The sequence below is a fragment of the Sparus aurata genome, chromosome 8 (assembly GCF_900880675.1).
Source record: "Sparus aurata chromosome 8, fSpaAur1.1, whole genome shotgun sequence".
NCBI lineage: Eukaryota > Metazoa > Chordata > Actinopteri > Spariformes > Sparidae > Sparus > Sparus aurata.
The window spans coordinates 9,791,292-9,817,635 of NC_044194.1; the positions used below are offsets into that span (position 1 = coordinate 9,791,292).

The 26,344-nt window shown below is 41.5% G+C and overlaps 1 protein-coding gene across 18 annotated transcripts; it reads right to left on the reverse strand.

Annotated features, from left to right (window-relative positions):
* Window positions 1–440: 440 nt before the first annotated feature.
* Window positions 441–26,327, reverse strand: c2cd5 (C2 calcium dependent domain containing 5). Of its 18 annotated transcripts, none has more exons than XM_030425900.1 (31): window positions 25,994–26,327; window positions 25,385–25,493; window positions 25,135–25,221; window positions 24,820–24,991; window positions 24,622–24,717; window positions 24,099–24,254; window positions 23,749–23,986; window positions 21,437–21,597; window positions 18,769–18,857; window positions 18,013–18,048; window positions 16,018–16,126; window positions 13,409–13,462; window positions 10,850–10,964; window positions 10,576–10,674; window positions 10,337–10,448; window positions 10,137–10,216; window positions 9,253–9,439; window positions 8,997–9,161; window positions 8,484–8,528; window positions 7,776–7,916; window positions 7,632–7,695; window positions 7,432–7,493; window positions 6,718–6,816; window positions 6,505–6,594; window positions 6,320–6,398; window positions 5,449–5,541; window positions 4,297–4,329; window positions 3,871–3,942; window positions 2,483–2,676; window positions 2,235–2,381; window positions 441–2,098 (listed from the first exon to the last, which is right to left on the reverse strand). In XM_030425900.1, exons 2-31 carry the CDS (start codon window positions 25,472–25,474, stop codon window positions 1,979–1,981), a joined length of 3,285 nt encoding a protein of 1,094 aa, XP_030281760.1. In that variant the 5' UTR covers window positions 25,475–25,493; window positions 25,994–26,327; the 3' UTR covers window positions 441–1,978. The 18 variants fall into 18 exon arrangements, with proteins under 18 accessions (XP_030281760.1, XP_030281755.1, XP_030281754.1 ...); XM_030425895.1 differs by having other exon boundaries at window positions 3,841–3,942; XM_030425894.1 differs by having other exon boundaries at window positions 3,871–3,972.
* Window positions 26,328–26,344: the final 17 nt, after the last annotated feature.

Here is a 26,344-nt window from a genome sequence, read left to right on the forward strand (position 1 = left end):
ATGTAATCGTATTCTTTTCAATATCCCATATACAGCTAAAAAATACAAGTATTTTGATCATCATTAAAATCATTTCATGCAAAAACATATTGTTTCAGCATCTCAAATGTGAAGAGTTTCCTGCTTTTCTTTTTAATAATTTAAATTCAGTTTTAAGTACCTGGACTAAACATAAGTTGTGTCAATCAATTAAGAAATAATCAGTATAAAGAGTTCTATACATAATAGTTAATATAGTTAATTAGCTCCACAACAACAGCAAAGCATCCTGCTTTAATACTACGACAGGAGTAATATTAATCTAATAATATAGCTCACAATGATTATTTATCCTCTTAGTAGTTATGTTTTCCTGATTATACTTTTTAAAAATATTATTTACTGCAGGATTGCGAGCATCTTTACAAAAAAAGTGAAAAAAGTATGACCATACTCTTTGATAAAAGTTGTGAACAAAAAGATACATCTTTGTTTGAGTTTATTGTGCAAGACTTTCCAGGCGAGCATACAGATTCATGGCAATAAAATGTGGGTCTGCATGCTGCTAGTCAGAAAGCAAAAGCATCTAAGTATGTACATTCAAGTTTTAGACACAAATATAGGAAACTGATCACAAATTGCTGATCACACAAACAGATTAGAGTACCACTTATTATCTGACACGGCGAGTCAAAACATCAGGAATTGATTGCACAGGCAACATGAGTAGTAGGTTTAATAGATTTTATGTTACAAAAATACTAAAATCTGATTTTTAGAGAACATTTACACAGTTTCTTTTCCGGTGGCACCTACACCAGAGGATGCTTTCCCCATCATTGGACATTTACATCAGAGATTTACAGATCAGTAGCAGGACTATTATGAAGAACATGAGTGCCAAAGCAACAGTGAAGAAGCTTGACAAAAAGCATTTGAAATATGTGTTTCCATTTATAGCCAGATGACACTACACCCATTATCATTTGCCCACTCACTCCATGTTTAAGTGAATAAAATTCTTACACCATTTGAAAAAGTTTTAAGATATAGCAATAACGACCCTGATCGTAACAATGGCTGTACATCTAAAAAGGAAAAATATTGCCCTATAAAAGTTTTTTATATGCCTGTAATCCTGACCTGTTTTTCTCACTGATGTATGGAAAAAACACGACTAATCTGTGACACTTATTTGACACTTTCTGAAGGAATCTGATTATCTTTAGGATACTGCCTGTGAGCAATACTGACAGTAATTAGGAAGGTTATCAATCAGAAAAATCAATACAAAAGTCTAAATTAGAAAATTATCTAGGAGATTATTCCTTAGAAAAAGAATGGCATCATACGATCATCTGGATTATTTGGATTTTAGATTCAAAATTTCTAGTAGATACTACTTTCAGGAAGATGAAAATTAAATACTTGCCTTGCCTGACAGCCATTATGTGACCACTGTGAAATGAACAGATCGGAAACAGACTAACACTGAGTGAGAATTCAACTTCATTGTTATTATCTAATTATTCCATGGTAAACTACTGTGTCCCTTTTGGCATGACCATTTAATGACTCCTCCTGGGAGCTGTGGATGGACAAATTAGTCATAGCTGCCTCAAGCCTCACGGGATTGCCAACATACTGTTGCTTTGAGTGACCCCAATATGGACGGCTGCAATACATAGGCAAAAGTTAGATACAGTGGGCTCCTTTGGCTGTTGTTGTAAATCTTCAAACACTCTCAGATTACCTAATTCCCAAAGAGCTGCATCAGTATCTCCTGCACACATGCTCTCTTTATACAAACAGAAACATCCTGCACTCCTCTGTTGACACAGACTGCATGTTTTTAAGTGTATGAGTACTTGTTCTTTATTACCGGTGTCCAAACCTTTGGATCTTTTACAGAGTTTTAAGGCAGACATAAATGACTTAAATTTGGACGGCTAGACTCAGATTGTGTGCTCTGCTGACAAGTGAGGTTTGAGTTTTACTGTCATGTAGCCCCGTCTGTTTCGCTCGTGCAGGTCTGTCCGATATTTGAGGGTACGGGCTCCTGGTCGGTTTCCCTGACACAGATGACAGCATCACCACTCACATTGATGAGACACTGAGCCTAAAGGAGCAACAAAGACAAGAAGATTAAACCCTTCGAACACAAATAAATGTGAGGTTTGAGGATGCTAATGGTAGTGCATTGTGCTTCGATGTATAGATGGACTTAATAGGGTAAAGTGTGTTTGTATGAGTACCTGGTTCTTGTTTGGATTTTCCATAAACACACACTCTTTCATGCTGTAGGACACTACTGCATTCCCACCCAGGGCTGCTACATGAGCTCGAACCATCGCAAACACTTCTGCTATGAATGAATGGAGGAAGCCACTGACACCACCTTCCTGTAGAAGACAAACACACATGTCATGTGTACAGGGATGCCTTCACTTGCACAAGATGATCCTGGGGCCTATACATGCGAGGTACGTCCTTGCAGCCTTACCTCCCGCAGCGATGTTGTCTCTCTGATAAAAAACATGTTGATGATCCCAAGGTATTTAATGATGCGTGTCCCAGGCAGGAAGGAAAGCGGCGTCATCTTCACCACGGTGACCGAACTGCCTCCAAACCCGCGGGTGGAGCGCAGTGAGCGCGAACGTCCATCAGGAACCGGACTGGAGCGCTCCAACGATGAGACTGCAGGTTCAAAGAGAGCAGGCAGAGGTCCACAAGAGGGAGACGTGAAAAAGGAAATGAGGGGAAGGAGAAAAAAAGGCAAAAGGAAATGGAGATACACTCAAAAATAGTTGAAAAATGAAAAGCAGATATGAACTTCAAAGCAGAAAGAAATGTGAATGTGAATGTGCATGAAAAAATGCTGTTAGCGTTTACACAGCTGGAGTAACACGTGTGAACAGTTATATGTGAGTAAGTCAGTTGTCTGTATGTTAGGTAGATATGTGACTTTACATGCAGTGTTGTGTGGATGAGCGGTGCCAGGACAATCACGTGAAAAGCGTGCGCTGCCATGCATGTCATGCAGTTAAAGCGAACAGACAAGACAGTTACACAGTGTCTGCAGACAGACAGACAGACCTGGGCACAGCTGTGTATGCTTACATGTGTGAATACAGACTCTGCAGTACAGTGAAGTACATGAGAGGATATTTACATCCGTTTGCTTTTGTGACAGAGGTTTGAGAAATGGAGACGGACAGAGACAGCTGTGAGCTGAGCTGGGCACATGTACACGAGCCAGAGTGTGAAAGATGCTCCATCGTCTTACTGCAAATTTACCTGATGTGGCATACATCCATCAAACCAGGAACCTTCAGAGCCACACATTAGATTGTAGTTCACTTACAGAGCACAGGACTGAAAATCATACCAGATCTTGAAGAAAAGCACTGCCCCCACGCCCCACTGATCTTGACCACAGTCAGATTTGTGTATGAAGAGGTATGTAGTAGAGTATCTCCTCAAATCATGTAGTGTTTTCTCAGCTTAAGTAGATTCACAAATGCAAATGCAGAAAAAAATCAGAGGAATTCTTCCAGAAATTGTCATCAAATTGCAAAGTACAAGCTTGCTGAATGCAGAAAGAAAACAAAAGAAGCTTCGTATTAATTTGTCATCACGGTTGCCACGACTAAAGGCATCTCAAAGCCAGGCTGCTGATTGCGGATCCCTCTGAGGGGCGGGGCTTCAACTTTCACACTCTAGCTAAAAAAGCTGGTGCTTGATTTACGATGCTCCGCCCCCCAGCGGCATGCATGGAGGGGTGTGTGAGTGTAACGAGCATGTGTGTATGTGTGCGGGATTGCTTGTGAGACTGTGTTCTGTATTTGTGGGTTTGATCACCAGAGTGTGCTAGAGACTGTGTCCTCCTACTTGTCTTAACTGATCCTCGTCTTATGGTGTGAGCTTTCAGCCTAAGCAGCTCTAGCCAGGTGCTGCATCTGTCTGCAAAGGAACCGTAATCAACGGAGGCAGCTGGAGAGAACACACACACGCGCACGCACACACACACACACGCGCGCACACACACACACACGCGCACACACACAGCCCACGCCCGAACATCCACAAACGCAACAACAACAACAACAACAAGAGAAAAACGAACAAAACAAAAGAAAAAAAACAAAAAACGAATCAAGACAAAAAAAACGAACAGAAAAGAACAAAAGTGCATGAGGTTTGGGAGCGGTGCAGTATAACTCTGTCCGAGACATAAGGATGAGAAGTCAAAACAGGGCAGTTGTTTTGGTAGCGGGGAGGTGGGTCAGGGGGTGATGATTGAGAAGGGGGGCTTACCTCTAGATGAGACGTTGGTAGTCTCTTGGACACCTGTCACACACACACAAACATCAAGAACTTTTACTTCAACGTCTACTTTTGTCCATGACAAAAAGCGAAAAGAGTTTAGGGACAGTCCCTAACCCTTGTTGCGAGGCTAAGACAGTTAGCTTTTACCTTCAAAATGTTTACCATACATGCATTTATTTGTGGGAGCCTGCCACATTTAAAATAGACAAGATTTGTAGAGCGCTACCTTGCTCCACTCTTACTCTCACAATCATGTGTAAGACAACGGACCGTCTTTGAGCAGCCTCTCCTCTCTTTGAACACTCTGAATCAAAAATGATCGTAGAAAATGGCTTGCCAAATTCCTGAACAGAATCTATGTTCAGTTCTGGAATGGAAAGTGTAATGAACACCTCTGCAAAAATGTGTGGGTCAACAACAACACAGTATGTTACTGCTTTGTGAGACCTCAGTGGCAGGAAAAGGTCGGGCAATCCTTAGTGGACAGGAAGGAAGGAATGAAGAACGAAAGGATAATAAGCGAAAACTAACTAAAACTATTGGTATTTTCACAAAATAGCAACACAAAATCATCAGTAATGTGGATATAATGACCATGTGGGCAAAGGCAAGTATTAGAACGAGTACAAGAGTCTGGTACTTTACTGTAGCTCAGCCTTTTAATTCAGGAAAGACACGCCTACGTCATATCACCATATAATGATATCCAAAATCTCAGATGTTATGTAGTCTCATTTCACAATAATGATATATCCATATGTTGTCCAACTCTTTATTTAATAATTTGCCTAACTTAAGAGCGTAGGTGTGCCCCCCCCCACCTCAGTCAGCTATTACCACAAATAGAATTCTGCACTTACATCAAAATACTCCATCATCTACAAAGCATGAGGTCTCATCTAGACAAGATCGCACTCAAGTTCTACATGAACAGAACACACCGTGCTACGACACATCACTGTTCATTTACCTGCTGGGCGAATCATAACCAGCTGATTCTGGCAGAGTTTTGCAGCTGGGGTGAGTAAAGAGACTGTACCTAAAGTGTTAGCTGAAGAGATTGGCAATGCCTGTTAGTGAGGCCGGGCAGAGGAGGAGGTCCACGAGCAGACAAAAAAAAAAAAAAATGTGTAAGGCTACCTGAGATTTTGGACGACAGCTGAGTGTTGGTGGATGACGAGTCTGCGCACAACTCCATGGGAAACTGTAGCTGCTCTTCAGTCTCGATGCACCCTGAAACGATACACACAATCACCTCGGTACTCTACTGGACTTCAAACACACAACATGACAAAAGTGATATTTCTTGAATGGCTAACACTGTCTGGACTAGTGTGGTCCTAAAAGGATAGTTCTGTTTTTCTATTTTCACTAGAAACTTTTGAAAGCATTTTTTATGCTTATGCATTCAGATTCAAGGTCTGTTGAATATTATCTATTAGCCTATCATAGCTCAGATACCGAGATCTACTAGCAGCTCCTCTCTCCAGCTTTGAAATGGTTTGTAGATACAGCAGATGGCATGTCTTACGAAACCTAACTGACTTATAGTCTAGGAACAAAAATTACACATTATATCCATTTACCATTTACTATTACTCCCTGTTCACAAGCACCTACAGTGAATTAATATGACTATTTATAAATCAGAAAATGTAATTCGGTTCAATGGAAGTGTATTTAAATTAATTAACTCGTCCTCCATCTTTCAATATAAGAAATAGTTGATTTTGGGACCTCTTCATTAAGTCAGCTGTTTTTCTGAGTAGCATATAGCGAATATATGCTTCATTTGATTATACATCCCTGAGCTAAAATTATAAAAATAAATAATGATTGAAATCTTTCTTAAATAAAACTGTTGACACTATACTAAATAGGACATATTAAAACTTGACTGAAGCAATGGGGAACTGAATTTTAAAAGGTATTAAACTTTTGGACTTTGTGGTTTTTGGGAAGTTTTGAATGCCTTCTTTCTACCCAAAGAATTTCCTTTAACCAGACAGACCTTTGGTGATGGGCTTTTCTGCTGGCTTCTCCTGAGTCTGGTCTTTATCATACGTCATAGCAACCGCTGTCACTGCGACCTGGGAGGCAGACGGACAGAGGTAAAGAATTTAATTTTCTGAATTTTAATACCAGTTCTGTTCCAAATGCAATTTCACAAATGAAAGACGGCTTGAAACTTCTCACCTGTATAAGTTCTTCTTCTGGCACTGCTACGGTAAAGTTGAGATGACAAAGACAGCAGGGGATCATAGAGCGCAGCTTGAAGTAAAAACTCTGCAACAAACACAGTGAATTACTTTAAAACACTGCAAGTACCATCGTAAACAGTGTGGGACACAAGCTAAGCATGACACCACATGTGGTGTAATAACTACTTGATCAATAAGGATTTCTTACCTTCAGCAGATTCTCACATAGGTCGGTGAAGATCTTGTTCAAGCCTTGGTTAGTGAGATTGGCATTACTCAACCTAAAGACCCTCACTGATGTAAACATCTGGAATACAGTAACACAAACACATAGCATAAACACAAAAAGTCCAAAGTTCAGAATTCCAGGACAGTAATGTGTAATCTGATTTACGGGTGGAGATGTACCAATTGATCGGCAAGAGACCTAAATCGTCCGTTTTAAAGCATAATTAGCCATGACCAGTGACCAGCCAATTAGTGTCAGATATACCCGATTTTGTATCAGTCAAATTTACACACAACACAAGAGTCCTTCCTCTTTACCTTTCACTATCAGAGTCCCGTATATCCCAGTATGCATTGTGTAAATGGTTAAATTCACTTAGACCATTTCAGTAACAGGCCATTCAATCAAATAGTGTTATCTTTACTTTATTAATGGAATGTTTCATAAAAGGGTTCCAAAATGTTTGTTTATGCTGTTAATCATAGTTCTTTAAAATAAAGGAATCACCAACAATATTGGCAGACTTGTTACAGCCATGTTAAAATTCTAGTTTTGCTGTAAATGTGTGTCCATCACTGCACAATTGACATGCATGGAAACGTCACCCAAAACTCCTTCATATTACAGTTTGGTAAAGATCACGGCAGGGCAATGTGTAGAGAAAGAAACATGAAAAGTATTATCAAGAGTGACCTGAACTGCTGATGTCCAGTTGTAGATTCCAGGCATGATCTCAGTGTTGCAGCTGTTGAACCCTGAAGACAGAAAAGTGGAAATGGAAACAGGGGGGATGAAGCAGACAATAATGACATTTGTAAGAGCCTTGTCCCAATCAGAAGACAGAGCATGTGCAGTGAATGATGATGATGTACCATCATTGCTATGGAGCATACCTGTGGGGATCGTAGCATCAGTGAGGAGGGAGTGGATGTCCTCCACAGCATCAGTGTCATCAATCTTTTGGAATGATATCAAATGGTTACACTTGTCCGCAGAAACCGTAGCATATAAATGTTTTTATCTTTATAGATACACACCTCCAGGACAAAGGCATCCTTCTTTCCATGTGAGAGGTCCAGTTCTGACACTTCGTCTGAGCTTTCCGAGTGTGAGCGGAAAAGTCTGGAACGTTGCCTTGGCTCAGGAATCGGAGAGCCCACCACTTCCTCTGTCAGCTCCTGCCAGCCAAAAAAGAAAAAAAGACACAAGGCCTGAGCAGACGGGATGTCAAAGTAAACATCTGAACACCACGGCAGCAGCAGCAGCCAACATCTGCATCTCACACTAGTAGAAAGACTATGTTAATAACACACCACATGCTCACACTCATTCAAGTACCCAAACAGCTGCATCATTTCACACACGCAGCTGGTGTTAATTTGAATATGGATCTGGAAGAGTAAGGAGTGGCCCAAACACACACACACAGACACAGACACAGACACAGACACATACACATACACACACACACACACACACACACACACACACACACACACACACACACACAGGTGAGAGTGTGAATGGGCAGGGTAGATGGTCGTAATACAAATATATTAATAGATACTACGACTCTACAGTGGGATGCCCTTGAAAAGTGACTCTGTAGTGGGTTACATATCGTCCAGCTCCCAAACGTCCCCCAGCTGTTATACAGTTATTGTGTTGTAGTACTGCGATTAATATAGTGAAATATTTGTCATGCTTTGTTGTGTCTCACAGCTAAAAGTTGCCGTGCTCAGTACCATGTTTGTGCCGCAGAACACCTCAGGGTCCAGGGCAAATAATTTCTTTAATGACCAGAGAGAGACAAGAGGGGTAAGTTTGTCACGATTCACAAACAATTTATGATTATTTACATGTTTATAACACACTAGAACAGAAATAATTTTACCCAAAAATGATGAAAACAGTCGACTGAAAAGTTTATCTGTTTATGGAACACTTATTGTGTAAAAAATAAAAAATATGCTGCCTGACATAACACTGAGTGTGACAGTGAAGCACATATCTTTAAGGGCCACAAACCATGCCTCCTTCAAAACATTATGTGATGTTATTTGACCTAAATTACATGTAAATAAATAACACTACAAGATTCCTAAATATATTGGAACAACTCAATTTTAAACTTGTGGTTGAAACAGGCATCAAAACTATTAACTTACAGTATATACTTTTTTGATAGGTTTAACACTGACTAAGTCATGGGCTGGGGGCTAGAAAACCTTCTCAGCAGTGACTGCTGTGTGTCTCACCGGAGGGTTTATTTGATAGATCTCTTTGTTCTTGGCTATGGTGTCATTGATCCGTTTCTGGATGGTCAGGATGTGGTGCTCATTGCTCAGGTCACCCGGAGTCTTTCCTGCTATCTGGATGCCCCCAGGTGCCGGTAGGGCTGTCAGGTAGACTCCTGTAGCAGACTGATCACACATACACATACATTTAGAAAGACTGTGTTGCATCAGACACACCTCGGGCTAATTAAACTGTTAACCTAAAATGTCAACCTACAGCCAGCCCCAGGAGCATGTTCTCTCCGATACTGATCTGGATGCGTAAGCCAAACAGAGCGTTCATGCTTCGCAGCTTCAGTTTGTTCATCAGCTGAGTGTGGAGCTCGTATTCCATGAAGGGCAGCAGGTTGGAGATGGCCGTTGCATTCACTTCACCCTGAGCCTTCTTTTTCAGACGACACAGCCTAGAAGACAATAAGCGTTGGCATTTACTTACTTTGATGCGAAGCTCCATTATGGGATGTGTGTTGTTCAGGCTAAATGCTGCTTGCAGGAAAATATTTTCACATAATATAGGTGTGAAACAGAGAGATTTTGCATTTCTGAATGTTCTCTCAGTGCTACATTGCATTAGATGTTATTAAATGGACTGTTATTTGAGTTTGTGTAGCGTTGTAATTCTTAGATTTGAACACTTTCAAAGTACCGAAACCAATAATTTAAAGACTACCAAAGCATCCAAAAATACAATTGCCAAAAATGTTATGAACATAATATCTTCATATCCAAAGCAATCAATGTATGTTGTAACTTTGGTCTTTTTTAATAGCTGTTCATCAAAACGGTGTATGTTTTGCTCATGATTATTGAATTCTTGCAAATTTCAACACCAGGAGACAACAAGCAAATATGATGACCTCTTTTCATTTCATATATATGCAGAATTTTTGTTTATATTAGTGATTGTGTTATTGAATCACTAGATAATACTGGAAGTATTTGAAAGGATAATAATGAAATTCAAGAATATTCCTAGCCTTGAAAAGTATTTTCCAGACTATGTGCAAACCCTGTTGAAATATTTCTGTTACCGAACTTAATTTTTTTAGTGCCGAACGGTTTGGTGCCATTTAACTTTGATTTTTTTTTTTTTTTTTTTACCTGGCCTGGATAAGGCAGCCCTTCCCTGTGACAGCTGCCTCTGGTGGCAGGTCGATTGTTGTGAACAGCACATCAGGAACCTTGAAAGAAATTAAACAGTTATTATCATTATTCATACTTTTTCCATCAAACAGAATATAAAATTGCATATAAACATGTAGGAGTCTTTGATTTAGGCAAACAAAAAATATATGTGAGACCTTTTGTCGTCTGCAGTGGTAACAGTAGGTGAGCTGGGTTGGAAAGGGCATGTTGAGTTCATCATACGGGATGTGACAGAAGCCACAACTCGGGGGTGACGGGTCCTCAAACCTGCCAAACAATACACATCATCTGCTATGACTCTCTATAGCTTAATCCAGATGATCAGAATCTCTACTGAACTCTACACATTAGAGGGTTTAACAATCAGTTTGCTCAGTCTCTTAATCAGAACAACCTGTGGTCGACGATCCCGATGTCTAGGCAGCCTTCACGCATATACCGAGGATTGAGGATGGCTGCTGTGCCTGATGCTGACAGGATACACACCTCCTCGCTGTGTTGGGGGGAGATGGACAGAACAAGAGAGAGAGAAAGGGAAGAGGAGGACAACAGGGCAGGAAACCCTTATCATAAACTGGTCCATGAGATCCTGATGCAATAATAGGAAAAGCAGGACAAATGTATAAAAGGGTAACAGTTCTCCCCATGTGGAGGAGTTTATTACATACCAGATGCTAGTGCTCTCGCTGTACCCCACAACAGCATGGCAACCAAGAGCTTTGGCATGAGATTTGATCTCCTGACGAATCTCCTCCCACCAGGCATCGCGAGTCTCTGGCTCATCTATAAAACACAAAACTCTGAATCAAACAGCTTTCACAAAAAAGTCAAAACAACATCCCTCTCTAAGCACTAAAGTCTAGCTAATGATGAGTTAGTACTCAACGTAACTGACCGTTTTAACATAGTCAACTTAAAAACAACTGCCCTGGCAAGTGCAAACAGGAAATCTAACGAGTCTGTATCTAATCTTATTATATCTACTCTGAGTGCTTTGACTAACCAGAAAATAACAGACAGCAAACAGTACAGTTTGTTTTCTGATGATGACTCATGGGTTAAATGGTGTATCAAAGCAAGCCAAAACCAACTATCAATTTGTGAAACAAAGTGACAATGAAGATGATTTAATGATTGAAGATGATGATGAAGGCAAAGTCAATGGTTAGGTTAGTCGTGTGTGTTCTCACTGGCATTTATTCTGTGTACGTTAACTTAAAGCAAATTGTCTCCCTCTTCTCTGTGGCTCCTTTCAGTCAGCTGCACTAACAAAAAAGACATAGGTGAGAAATACAGGCATTTGGTATTTTTTGGCCTGAGTTGGGATTGATCCGATCCAATATCAGTATCAGATGAGGATACGAACGTAGTGTAAATCATTTAATGGACTGGCATCCCCTTGCCACGTACCGATCCAGATTGTGTGAAACACAGAACTGTCAGGTTCTCTCTTTGCACTGTGTAAAATTCTCCAATTACATTCCAACTCATATAGAACTCATAGAACTATAGCATTTTTTCTGATTAATGGTATCTGTGTTTTTTTGTCAGGTTGCAGGTTAAATAAATTATTTTTAAAGTGCAGCTTTTGCTCTCTGTCTGCAGTCACCACTCTGTGGCCTCACTCGATATCCCCCCCACACCAATATCTGCTTGGATACAAGTCTCAAATAACAGCCTATCAACACTGAATAATCTGAAAGTAACTCGTAACCAACTATAAACTCAAGTCATTAGATAAATGTAGTGGAGAGGAAGTACAAAGTAGCAGAAAATGAAAATAATATCGATCAATAATAATCATAATGATAACAATATTCAGGGGGAAAAAAAGCCATTGCATCACTTAATATTGTCAGATGTCCGAATTCAGTCATCGAAATTATATCAGAACTGAAAGAAAGTGTCTGGGTACATCTCTAGTGTTAGCTGTGGTGGTCTGACTACAGGAAAAAAAATCTTGCTGGCTGGTCATAGAGTATATTATAAATATACTTATAAACATACATAAGAAGAACCTGTGCCTGATGTTTGAAAATTGTTTTCTACACCGGTGACAAAGGTTTTAAATTCAAAAAGATTGAGCCTTCATCATACTTAGACTAAACCATGGGTGTGTGTCAATAGTCTCATGAGGCTTTGCCACTTGTTTTAATAACTCAGTTCAGAAGAGACTAATCACTCAAAGTTGTGAGTATAATCTCACTTATCAAATCTCACAGTTTATCAAAGGACAAATGAAGGAAGCGACATTAGAGTATTGAGCTGCACCCCATGACTTCCTGAGAGGGCCACATGCTGACGATGCCCCAGAAAGAGAGAAACTCAGCTGTTTGGAGAGACAGGGGAAGAGGAATGGGTGAGGGGGACAGAATCAACTGAGGAGATGAAGAATAATGGCTGATGATCAGGCATCAGGCCCACAAAGTGGGTTCCTTTCAACCAGAAGCAGCATGTCACACAGGCACAGGCTCACCAACGTGCACGCTCATGACCATGTGCACGCTCATGGGCAGAGAAGGGCCATATTCATTCACCAGAGTCCATCAAATCTAGTTTAAGTTAGAAAATACTGAGTGATATCATGCCTCCTCCTTTCCCCAAGCGCACATCTGTCCTTACATCATCCATCCCAAATCAGTTTTTAATTTTCCTCAACTGCCACCCAACCAATCAACCTGCCTTCCATGCATCCATCCATCCATCCCTCCTTCTCTCTCTCTCTCTCTCTCTCTCTCTCTCAGTATGAATACGGCCCAGTGAGTAAAGGATGCACATGCCTGGTCAGTGGCTCTTTGTCACAGAGTAAACCTCCTAAACCTCCTCTGGTCTAGACAGGTTTGACCACAATGCTGACTCAGGAAGCGTTAGAACAGCGCTGGGACAACGTTAGGGAAGAGCTGCAGCTCTTCTGTGCAGCAGGATGAGCTGGGTGTGGGGAGGAGGAAGCCAGGCCAGACTGGATGGGGTGGGGGTGGGGGACACAGCGCATGCTCAACTCAGCTCAGCACACACTCACACAGATTAGAGAGAGGAGAATGGCAGCTCACTGAATTCATCAAATTTAAGTGATACGCTATCCAGCTAATGTTGAATTTGTTTGTGTTTATACTTAGGCTAGCTGCTCTAAGTTGGCTAAATGTCAGTGCTGAGTGCATGCTAAGAGGTTTAACTTCACTGAGCTGCCATCACTCCGTTGGGTGAGAGCAGTAAAAGGGGGGAAATACCTGCAGTGACACTATTCCAGTCTAGCAGTTTGTATGAGCGCGTGTTACCCAAGGCTGGGCCAGAACACACCGTTAGTACAGAAAAGAGAGAAAAAGAAAAGAAGAGATAGTCTAACAAACAAGCACAGCACAACAGCAGCACTCCACTATGCAAAGACAGACAGCACTTCACAGTCACTATGCAAAGACAAACTATATTCAGGCCTACAAAAATCTTAAAGGAAGAAGACTGACAAAGAAGAGAGAAGAACAGAGATGAGTAAAAGCTGAAGGCCTAGCCAAAATCTTAAAAGACTTGAGGTGAAGAGAAGCTATATCATACAAAAAGGTGCATGCAGTAGCAGTTTCACTCTGGTAGACGCACTTTCTAAACTTACTGGTGCCCTGTGGAGTTTTGTTGTAAACAAACAAATGTTATGTTTACATTCAGAGTTTCTCACTAAATTGCAACTTATGTATTTTAATTAAATGACTAAAAAAGCCGACATTAATATGGTTTTAAATGGTTGCGCAACACTGCCAACAACTTATAATCAGCGCACTAGCAGGAAACAATCAGCAGAGTATGCTCGCAAGTGCACCATACGAGACATGGATATCCACTGTTAAGAACATTGCACCACAGTACTTCTGGTCAAAACTTCACAGGGTACCTTTAATGTTGCTCTGTAGTTGATAATAGACAAGGCATAGCAACAGTGGACAGGGCTCTTTTCAGAATGGCTTCCAAGTTGAACCTGAAATTTGGATCCAGAAAAACTAGGTGGAAGACAATGTTGATAACACAACACTACCTTAGACAGGATTTCTGTAGGTTGTAAAATCATTTCTGAAATGCTTAGCTGGTTTCTCTTGTTCACCTCTGAAAAGAACCCTGCTTATCCTAACCCAGCCAACATTCATCAGCACTCCCCTCTCCCTAAATTCCGAACAAACCTCCCTGATTCATAGTGGTACAGGACCATTAAACCGAGCAAAGGGGCAAAATTACAGAGACTTCCAACACCTTCAACAGGCAGGCTGAATCTCAATTAATAAAGGCCTGCATAATAAATGAAAACATATGTAGGGCCCTATGAAATCCGTTTTATTTTTTCCCAAATTCCGTTTTATTTTTTCCCAAATTCCGTTTTTTCCGTTTTAATTTTTGGGAATTCCGTTTTTTCCATTTTAATTTTTGGGAATCCTGATTTACTCTTATTAAACTACTAGAAACAGTGTGTTTTCAATGTAAATAACTCAAATGTACACAAATTAAATAGAAATTACCTTAAATTAATTGAGGGGACAAACATATTTCCTCAACACTGTACCGTACAGTACAGTAAAGTGCATCAAAAATATTCTGACTTCATAATGTCTTCATACAGTAGTATATTTTGTGTTTTTATGGGTTTCATTGAATAAAAACATGGTCAGCTCTCAGGCAGATCCAGAAAAGCCTCCCAGCCCAGGCAGAGTCAGCTAAGAAAGCTGTGGCTAACGGGGCTAGCTAGCTAACAGCAGCTACTGTTGGCAGCAGTTAACAGTCACTCTGGTATTATATGCAAATAATATGAATCGGACAGTGGCTAACTCTGACGCATTACACCTTTAATTATGATTTCTCAGGTCTGCTTCTTTGCAAAACAACAGTGCACCTGACACATACAAGTCGTTCGGGAACTGCTCGGCTCTGTACTGAGGGGTAAATGTCAAGTTTCTCAGCTTTTTCGCCGACGAAGACGGAGCCGTGGGCAGCCACTTCGCCATGCTTGCAATGTTTTGACGGGAGAGCTCAGTCTGTGGGGAGGGGGGCGGCGGCGACTTGTTGTGCCACCCAGATTTGGTTCCCCCCGTGCAGTTTTCCCCAGACAAAAGTTCCTCTTCCACACGAGAACAACATTTCAGTAAAATTATGTCAAATTCCGCGATATTCCGTGTTAAAAAGTAGATTCCGTTTTAATCGGCCAATTCCGCGATTTTGTCCGCAATTCCGTGATCGCGGAAATCATAGGGCCCTACATATGCATTTCACAGATAAGAAGCACATTTGATAACTGAAGGCAGCAGAGCATATATTTAAGAAACCACAGTACGTCACCACAGTGCCACCTGCAGCCAACAACACCACACAACAGAAGCAGCAGGCAACAGATTGGAGCCATGCACCATTGTTGCACCTCACCTCCAGGGGACAGCACACAACAACACAGCAACCAGCAAACACACACAAGCACACACACACACACACACACACACACACACACAGTCAGTCAAACTACGAGGTGAAAGTTGCCCCTATTCATAGAAGTGATAATAGCCTATCCTTTATTTCCATCTAAATGCTTCCAAGCTGCAGGCTGTAAGAGCTACCAGGAACAGCTTTCACCTTCTTTAGGACTCGTACAGAAGTCTTTCAACAGGATTTATCTGAACAATCAAACAGATTGGGAGTGGGACCACACACAGGAAACAGATCAACACAAAAGGCTAATGGGCAGCATTAACTAAAAGCCAACGAGACTGGACACTCACACGATACTTTAGGTCAATGGTGGAGCTCACTCTTATCCTTTCACAGGACAATGAACATTAGGACATCATGTACTTGTGTGGTTTGAACTCACCAGGGTTGTGTATACGGTCCAGCAGTTTGACAGAGCGAGCGCTGACCACTCCACCCACATGAACCAGAAAACCAGGTGGGAAAGACGTCAAGGTGAAGAAGGGGAACTCCTGCAGATAGAAAACCCTGTCACTTACAGTAGGGGAGAACATACTCTAGACTTTTCCCAAATTATTTTTGCTGATCATGTTTAGTGACTGCTCCATGATTGTGATATTTTAATAGATTTGATGGTATCTTTCATGACTTAAGGTCTATAAAATCAGGGTCCAAATAAGATTCTTGTTGATATTTCAAATGTGCTATATTCGGTTTTGGCGATGTGTAATGAAATTTGTAAGATTGTTTACTTTAAAAAACATTAGAAATTTACAACTTATAAATAAGCACTTGTTGCATAAGCACTTAATGTACTGGTCATGCGATATCATCAGTAGATATTGGCCTTTTACAAGTATATATGCATCAGCAGATATGTTGTCTAGTTACAGAATATATAGCTGAGTGCACTAAATGACTAAAAAATATCCTGCCTTCTTTACACAACATATGTTCAATAACATTTGAGTGTTTGCTGCAAAAATAAAATCTGTTGAGCTTTAAAAATCCAGCGCTAACGATAGTATAGTTGTCTGTGCTGCAAAAATGTTTCAAGTCGAATAGCGAATTTAAAAAGGAAACTCAAAAATAAAAGCTTATTTGGACTGATTTTTTTTTGTCAACTGTATTGGCATTGGCTGCAAAAGCCCAGTATCAGTTGGACGATGTAATAGAAAAAATTTTATATTCTTAGAAATTCAGGGAACATATCAACAGAAACCCTATAAAAACTAGTATTTAAATGTGAAAAAAGAAATCTTTTAACAGCGGCTACGCATTCAATAATAAATGTTTCAAAACATTTTAAAAATTGGACATCAAATTTTAGATTTAGTTTTGTCTCTGTGTGCATTGTCAAAAATATTGCAAAAAGTCAACATGCAGCAATGATCAAGTGTGATGGCGTCCCTTCATGCAAGGTTTGTTCCCCCTATAAAGAAATTCCCACTTGGTCAATTCCACCCTACAAACGCAGAGACGACAAACTGAAGGGCATTTCAAATAGATTGGAAGTGATTGAGCCTAAATATTTTGTATCACTGATACACTGATATCACTGATTTCTTTCAATCTTTTCAAATCTATATAAATGCATTCATTAGGTTTGGAGTTGAACGTGAATAACAAACACACAAAAACACACACTCCCACAAGGTCCTGGCTGAGAATCAAGACCGTTTCACATGCTTCTCTCTGTCCACTAACATGGCAGCCACCCCTCTGCCTCCAGTCAAATGATGTGATGCAGATCCATGCAGTCACTCACAAGAGGAGCTGGAAATACTTTAACTGCATTTGAGCAACTTGGTATTCATTCTAGGTTGCATTGATAACCACCTTTACAGAACACCTCAGGGTCACATTGTGATTTCCAACCATGCATGTATATGTGATGGGACTACCATTAGTTTCTGTCTTGTCCAGTACTGCAGGAAGGAAGACAGCTACTAATTTGACTGACAGCTCCTCCCACTCGGAGCAAGAGGGCAAGAATGAGGTGATGATGTGAGCGTGCTCATTCCCGTTACTGACACAGGAAAACCAAATCAGACTCAGGGAAAAAGAGGTCGGAAAGGAGGTGAGGTGGGTATACAGAAGGCACACACACACACACAGTCATACACCCCTTCAAAGGGAAAACAACTCCTAGCCTCTAGCTCTCCACCCAACATGTCTGTGAATCTTTCAGAGTGCGGCGGGTGCTGAACAAACACACAAACAGGGTCACGCATGAACGCGCTGCCATTTTGCTCAACCCAGCCTGCCCCTGTGAGATCTACAAACAGCTGAGGAGGGGCGGGTTAGGAGTTGATTTAGACTTGGTGGAGGCCATCAGCTGGTCAGGGTGTTAAGGGAAAGGTGGAGAGAGAGAGAGTGTCACACTGATGGGACATACCCTGGCGTTTAACAATAACCCAGAGGAGGACGCTCCCTGAGTAGCACAAGTGGTCAAGAGGACAGAGAAAGGGAACATTACTTGCTCTTACACAGACCCACTCCCCACCTCAGCAGTGTAAATTAGTGAGCTTTGACAAAGAATGTAGCTGTGAGAAAAGTGTGCTCAGCCTAACTGCCTATGTGCAGACACCCAAGGTTGAAATGAAAAACAAACTGCATGTCAAAGGCTGAACTTACAAAAGCCACCATAAGCTCGCTGCTTTGACTTCTGATGCCCCTTGTGGATTAATAATACAACTGTATTCGAATGCTGCTAGTCAACCAAAGCCTAGATCAAAACAAACTGGCATGTATAAGTATGTGAAAGTAAGTGACACTGAACACGTTGGACCTTAATTAAACTGGACGAAGCAGCATCCATGACAAACGTTTCTTTTTGTGAAGTCTTTGGAAATGTTTGATAATGTTCTTTTTCTTATTTATGCTGTTTTCTTTGGCTTTGTATGTGCTATTATTAATCATTTGTTTTTCTTCTGGTCTTACTTTCTAAGTCATTTCTATATTTGCACCATTATTATGATCATTACACTGCAGATGGAGTTGAAGTAAGTTGGGAGAGGGTGTAGAGGGTAGTTTGGAGAAAGCAACTTTGACTTGAAATTTGTCATGCATTTCATTCTCAAATGTCTGCACCCAGAGTTAGTCATTAAATACATGTATGATGAGCATGTGTGAATGTTGAGTGTCATTGTACCCTCTGCTCGAGAGCCGTCTGCGTCTGTTGTCTGAGCAGGGTCTTCAGAGGCCCAGCCTCCTTCCCAGCGCTGCCCCCGCTGCCCATTCCTGATCAGAGAAGAGAGTGTGGCTTCAGTTTCGTCACTTTCAACACAGAACTCAATGGACTAGAAAGCAAGTCAAACTGTCAGCTAGGAATGCACGATAAAATCATGAAGCACTGAATGTATCTGCCAGTGGGCCATTACAATAAAAGTAGGAATGATAGCATTGTAATTGCACTGCAGGAGAGACTTTATGTTCTCTGGAATAGGGTGAAAAACAAGCATATCCGTATCAGACGAAAGGAGTAGGAAAATACTGGCTAATCGGATAGCTACAAAAATCCAATATCATGCATTCCTACTGTCGACAGAATATTACATTGAAGTATTAATGATATCCTGAATAGTTATGTGAAGTGCTAGAATGAAAACACTAGATAAACATCCTCATCATGAGACTAGCCTAGCCTAGTCTCTTCAGGCCTAAACACTGGACCTAAAGTAAGGTTTAAGTAGGACATCTGTCAGTACTGTTGTTTCACAATGAGCTCCGGGCAGTCACAGCATGCATGTTGAGTTAGTGTTTGTATAACACCAGTCAAGTTGATCACGGTGTGAATAATCCTGCTGTTGACCCAATGCACAAGTCAAGCCCCAACACACAAGGTGCTGTTATTTGATGACACACAGTGGTCCTACTATACCAGAGGCTGCCAGCAGCAGGTCCTCGGTGAATGACACGCTCTTTCTCAGCAAGGCAGAGTCTGAGCGGACGGTGGAGGGAGGGGGCGGGGTGGTGGCTCTGGGGGCAGAGCTGTCCCCTGGAAGGGACAGAGTGTTTGTGGAGAGGGTGGGGGAGCTGGGGCAGAGGAAGATCCCAGGCCTGAGTCTCACTGGCTGGGGCCTCTCTGATCCAGCAGAGAAACAGATGGAGGATGCACAAAGGGGAAAAAAAGGTATATTGAGAATGGACAGGCAGAGCAATGAGGAGAGACAACAACACCTGGGATGGGCACAGAGCGCAGAAAGATGGGATGGGAAGACGGTGGACACTCGTAGAGACCGAACAGCCTGGTAATTATAGTAAATTGCCATTTTGTTTCATAGAATTAATTCAGCATAGCATTGTGATTATGTGAGCCATTTTCTTGTTGATGGGTGTTTTGTTTTGCTTTAACCGCTCACTCATCTAATCATCTAGAATCACTGAGAAACAACTGTAGTATCCACTTTCATTCAAGCTCTGATAGAGGCTTCTGAGAGCAGTTAACCTACTGTTTTTTTCCAGGACAAATGAGGACACTTTAGGAGTTAGTTGTTATTTATGTCAAATTAGAACAACCTGTACAACTGCTTCAGTCTCATCCACGCCTGTTTCCATTTTTCATGGATTGAGCTGAAAGGTTATATGCCTACAGAATCTTGATTTGTTGATTATTTCTCATGTTAGAGGAAACCACCATTGATTTAGAGCTGCAACCATTAACTTAATCGCCAACTATTTTTGACAATCGATCAGTCGGTTTGTGTAAATTTTTAAGGGGAGAAGAGTCTAATTTTCTACTTCCAGCTTCTTATGTGTGAACATTTACAGGTTTCTTTACTCAAATATGACAGTAACTAAATATGTTTGAGTTGTGGACCGAACACAACATTATAGCATGTCATCTTAAGCTTTGGGAAAGGCTCATTGACATTTATCCACCATTTTCCAACATTTTAAAGACCAAATAACAACTCAATTGAGAAAATAATTGACAATAAAATTAATCATCAATTGTAGCCCTACATCACTGGGCAAAATACCAGATCCATTATAATTTAAGGACTGATATTATCTATAACATGTTTTCATTTAAAGTAATACTGCTGCGTTGATCTGTGAACTCTGACACATTATGTAACTATCTTGCCTTTGAGTTTCAGAGTTGTACCTATTTGAGTTGCATGAATGGAAGCCAGGCTACAGAAAAGAGGTATGCAAAGAATAAGGTTGAGCAAATGGGGGAAAAAATGAGAATATGAGAAAAAGAGGAGAGAAAGGAGAGGAAATATGAACAAGAGAATCAGAGGAGTGGGGGGATCAGTCGGCTTGTGGGGGCTGCTGGTCCCTTCCTGGTGGGTCAAAGGAACGGCTCTGGTAGGAAGGTTCATCGGGCTATAAAAGCAGTTAAGAGCTGAACTGTGGTAAAATGTGCTCAAGTTGTCCTGGGAGCTGACAACACTTACCTTTTCCTCAATGATTAACCATTATGGCTGCTAATGAAGAAGTGACCTTAGATCAACAACAGCCCCTCATGAGACACAGTGCTTCCATTAAAAGACCACAACAACAACAGGGGGACAAAACTCACACAGAGATCTGATGTGTCTTCATATTACTAGAATCGTGTTTTAAGTCTTTTTCAATAGTGTGGAAAAAAGAAGACACACAAGGCCTCTGAGGACGAGGGGGAGGATGGGACCTGGCTAAACAAATATTCACAAGAAATTAATGTTAAACTCAACATGACAAAATGCGTAAAAAATTTAAAAAAATTAAAAAATAAAAAAAGATCACCACCCGAGTAGCACCACAAATGAGGTGAGGGATTCAGGATGGGTGAGAATGGGAGAGGGGGATGGGGCGCCAAGTGTTCTTACCCGTCTTGGGCGTCAAACTGAGGTCTGTGTCTGATGATGAGGACTGGCGGCTGCATGGCTTGGAGGGAGAGAGGGGGGGAGGAGAGGAAGAGGAGGTGGGTAGTGCTCTGAAAGGGGTTGGTGGGCCAGAGGACGAGAGCAGGTCCTCACCAAATACCGGCCTGCCAGGAGAACATGACACATACACACACCCACGTCAGTCACCGCCTCACCGCTCTGAGCGTGTGTGTATGCACATGAGAGTGTTGCCATTTAGTGGGAAGGTGAGTATTTTTTGTGTGATTTGTTTGCTTTGGGTGAGGTGTGTTTGAAGTGCTACGGATGGCTGGGGAACAAAAAAAAAAAAAGCAAGCGTGGAAAGCAAAAATTAGAAAACAACAACAAAACACACAAAGACGTAAAACACACACAGACATACACACATTTAACAAAAAAAAAAAAAAAGCAACGTGGCAAAACACAGGAGGGTCAGATTTAACAGAGGATGACAAGCTGAAGCATGTGTCCCAGTAGAGTGAAGCAATAGTCAGGTGACTGTAGGGAGACAGTCACGCGCCCTTCCACAGGGCCAAAATAAACAGCCAATATAAATGCATAATGATGCATCTGGGAACTTGGCCTCTATTGTTTGAGAAAGGAAGAGGAATTTGAGGCTACCATCAACGTCTGAAAACGGGATATCTGCCTTTCTTCTTTGGCTTGATACCTCTCTCTGCACCATGGCTTTGCTGCTACTATGTTGCTGTCAAGCAAAGATATATTTACTTTTCTCCTCCAATGTATACATCACCATCTACTCCTCTTTGTATTTTAAACTTCTTCTCTTTCTCCTGTATCAGTTTTCTTCCCTGCCTCTGCGTACCAGTGAAGATGAGAGTGGGAACAGAGACAGAGAAGTTCTGGGACAGTCTCTGGGCGCTGCAGGCTGAATGCACTGGGCTGTTGTGGGTGGAGCGGCATCCATGGGCAAGAGGAGACCTGGGCCAATCAGCACGCACAGAGAGGACAGACGAGAGGGGGCCGATTTGGACACGAGGAGTGAGAAACGTCCCAATCCGAATGTAGCCAGAGAGAAAAAAAGAGACGCACACAAGAACCAACACCACAACATTGCAACAGAGTGAAAAAGGAGACAAAAAGGAATAGAAGTTTTTACTCCCTGGCTGTCTTTGCCTCAGCAGGAAATTCATGCATAGCTCTCAGCTAAAGGTCTCAGTCTCAAACAAACACACACAGCTGCAGGAATGTAAACACAACAGAAAAGGTGACAGAGGCCCAAACAGGCACAAGTTAACCTGTAGGATCCCAAACAACAAAAAGTGATGGTTTCAGCTTCTCAATAATTAGAATCTGCTGATTTTCTTTGTTTTATATTATTGTCAAATGTTTAATGTGTTGGGAGAGAAAACAGGCCATTTGAGGACCTCATTTTGGACTCGTGAGGGGGCATGTGTCACTATTTTCTGAGATTTAATTATTGATTTATGCTTCTTCACAGAGGACAGAGACTTCTTTTACAATGAAAACTTGACCTAGACTGCATTATTACAAAGGTGCTGACAAAACAAGAGAAAATAATCATTAGGAGCTGCACTGATAATAAAAAACTATTGTTGAATAATCGACTGTATTTCTTTTTAAGTAATAAGAGAAGAATATATCTATTGTCGAACAGGGCAAGAATCAAATCATCACCAAACAGTGTTTACATCCCTGATATACATAACCTCACACAAACACACTGACACACAGATACACTGTATAAATGCAAATAAGAGGCACACATGCACTCAACTCTAGTTATGCTTACAGTAACTAAAGGAAATCACAAGCTAACCACTAAAAATGCCAGAGTCAGGGCAACAGAAAAAAGTGACGGAGCACATTGTTAGAGGCTGGGGAGAACACAGGAGTGCTAGATACTCACTAAAAGACGCAGCACTAGAACATGCAGAGGCAGAGCTGAAAGCCATGCAAGAGCGGTCTAAAAGAGCAGACAAGGCAGGAGCGGGGTTGAGGATGGCTGTGTGTGTGATGTGCATGTGTGTGTCTCAGGATATGTTGTGTGCTGTTAGTTTCATGATGCAATACAAGTGACACATCAGACATAAAGGGGGAATCAAAGATACTGAGACACACACAGGACTAACTGCTAGACTATAAACAGACATTACATTCTTTACATTCTGTCAAAACACTCTCAACCTCTCATGCACACACCGATCATCTTTCCCCATTCTCACAAACTAGATTTGCAGTGAGACACATAAAAAGGGGCCGGGTCCATGCTTTCGTTGTTGCTTCATACTCACTCCTTTCCATCCTTTGAAGGGGAATTACAGGCATTGGAGGCAGGGGCTGTGTTAGGGTGCGTATGTGTGGCAGTGTTGGGGGCACTTCCAGAGCTGAGTTTGTCCAATGTGCAGGCAGTACCTATAGCCCGAACCACTAGGCCAGACTCTCCCTCCAGGTCAAAACACTGCAAGTAGCCCACCACTGCGTTCCCGCCCATCTCCAGTACCTTAAGCCCTATTTTCCTCTGCAGCTCTCCTAAAAAGGGGGTAACACACACATGAATTAATTCACCATGAAAGCAGGTGAACCAGGAAGTTCCTCTTCCTCCACACCAACATGAAAAGAGGATCACTGTGAATTTCCTTACCAGACATAAGAGAAATAAGCCTCTGACGGGCCTCATTGGAGGCCCGAGGAGTTCTAATGCGGTCAATCCACTGGTACTCTGGATCTTCATTCACCACAAGTTCCTCCACAAATCCGTGCACCATCGCTGCCCGGTAGCACCGTGGTATGGATGTGGCTAGCGTACACAATTAGACACAAGGAGCGAAAGGATTTTACACATAGATTCAATGGTAAAATATCATTTTAACTGTCTGTTCAGCAAACTTTCCAATTCTAGCATATTTTCTTCAGCATCAAATCTTGTTTACAGATATACTGTTGACACAGAAATGGCTCGTAATTCTGTTGAGCTTGGAAATGGCATCTTTCTTGACTGAATAAGAGCATCAACATTATGCCTAATACATCAAATGTCCTGAAATGAACCATCTTTCATGAAAATTGAGTAGCCACTCTATGTAATGTTGATCTGCATTTCATGTTAACTGTGTCTTTTAAACTGTAAACAAACAATTGTGACGCAAAAGTCAAGTCAGACGTACTGCAGAAGAACTTGACTCCGCAGGAAGACTGTCTGAATCGGTTCAAATCATTAAAAAGCTCCACTTTGACAAGGACATTGATCTCCCCTCGGATACCTAATAACAAATAAAGACACAGAAATACAAATATTAAATGAGGTATAGTAAATAAGGAATATAAATCACAATTATCATGGTCATTTAAGTTTATTCTTGTACCGTGGATGGTATCATAGATCGGAAACCAGCCAGAGATGACAGAAGCAGCCTCATTGCACAGCAGCGGGTCGATGTCAATGTAAACTTTCCCTATGGCATCATTAGCACTGTAAGTATCGTGGTCCAACACTGTGACCTGCAATGGCTCGTCCTGCAAATCCTCATCATCGACCTGGACAACAAGAGAAGAAGATGCAAAAGGGAGCAGAGACACGAGTTTGAGAGAGGGTAGGCATGCGAAAAACGTATGTAACGCATCCACATCATGAGATGTATTAAAATAATATAGCCTAAGTTAACTTCACAGGTACTTACCTCAAATTTGAACCACTCCGAGTTCCACTGTGGATTGAGAGACTTGGGACAGACATCAGTTTTGAAAGTTGTGTTTCCAAACTTAACCTGCGATATAAAAAGGCACAAGGCACATGTTTTTAATGCCTCATTTTCCCTTTTAAGTGATGAAGATGAGCCATACTGAGACCAAATATACGTACATATAGTATGTTATTGCTGATGTGTGAACAGTTTATTAGGGTTAAGGTTGAAAATTAGGGTCACCCACCTCTACAAATGCGTCAGTAAGGTCACTGGCTCTGTCCATCACAGGCAAGTGGCGCCCTGCCACAATTTTGGCCTTCAGTTTCCCAGGCATGATGTAATTATAAGTTTGTCTGTCAAAATCAATAATAATATCAATAACATTGAAACAATTATCAGTAGATTTTCAACTGCTGTAATTAACGCTGATGTCTCTAACAACAGTGTAGACTGAAGAGTGAGCCTCTTAACTGCATGGGCATATGTTGTTGACAGTTAGAAGAGACCCCCTTCCTCTATTTACATGCTCACTAGCTAATAAGCTAACCTAGCCCCCCTCAGCTAAACACGTCTTTAACGCTTCTGGATTTAATCTTGATAGCTTATCGCCTCGGTTCAACGCTAACTATTGAACTAAAGTTTATACAGACACCAGCAAAAGTCAGTTAGCTAGATTGTGTTAGCAAAGCAAAGCTAGCAAGAAAAGCCACTTAGGTTAACTGCATTGCAGTCACAATCTCCTTAGCTCTACCTGATCGGCCATGTTTTCACAGTCATACTGAAAAGCCACCGCCGCTCATGTAACAACAATATTATCTCTCACTTCTGCCAGCGCCAACAGTATCATCCTTACCAGCGCTGTAATATCAAAAGACGGCTGTCAAGGCGGCCGCAGGCTCGTTTAGCTCGGACATTACTGTTGACAGCCCACCGCTCGTCTGACCTCCGTAGCTCTCCCATAACACGAGTCGTTATTTCCCAGTACACCGGGCAGGAAAGTGTCGTTCGAGCTGGAAATATTCATCAGCTGTTAATACAGCTACAAACACACAGCTGTACGAGTGCTGTTACGACCGACTTATTTAGTAAAAACACATGTCGCTGTTAGCGCGCAAAGCCAACGGTTAGCCTGATACGGATACAGCTCGTGATGAATGAGTTTTCGGGGGTTGGTGTGTGCTGCCTTCGTGTACATCCCGTAGAC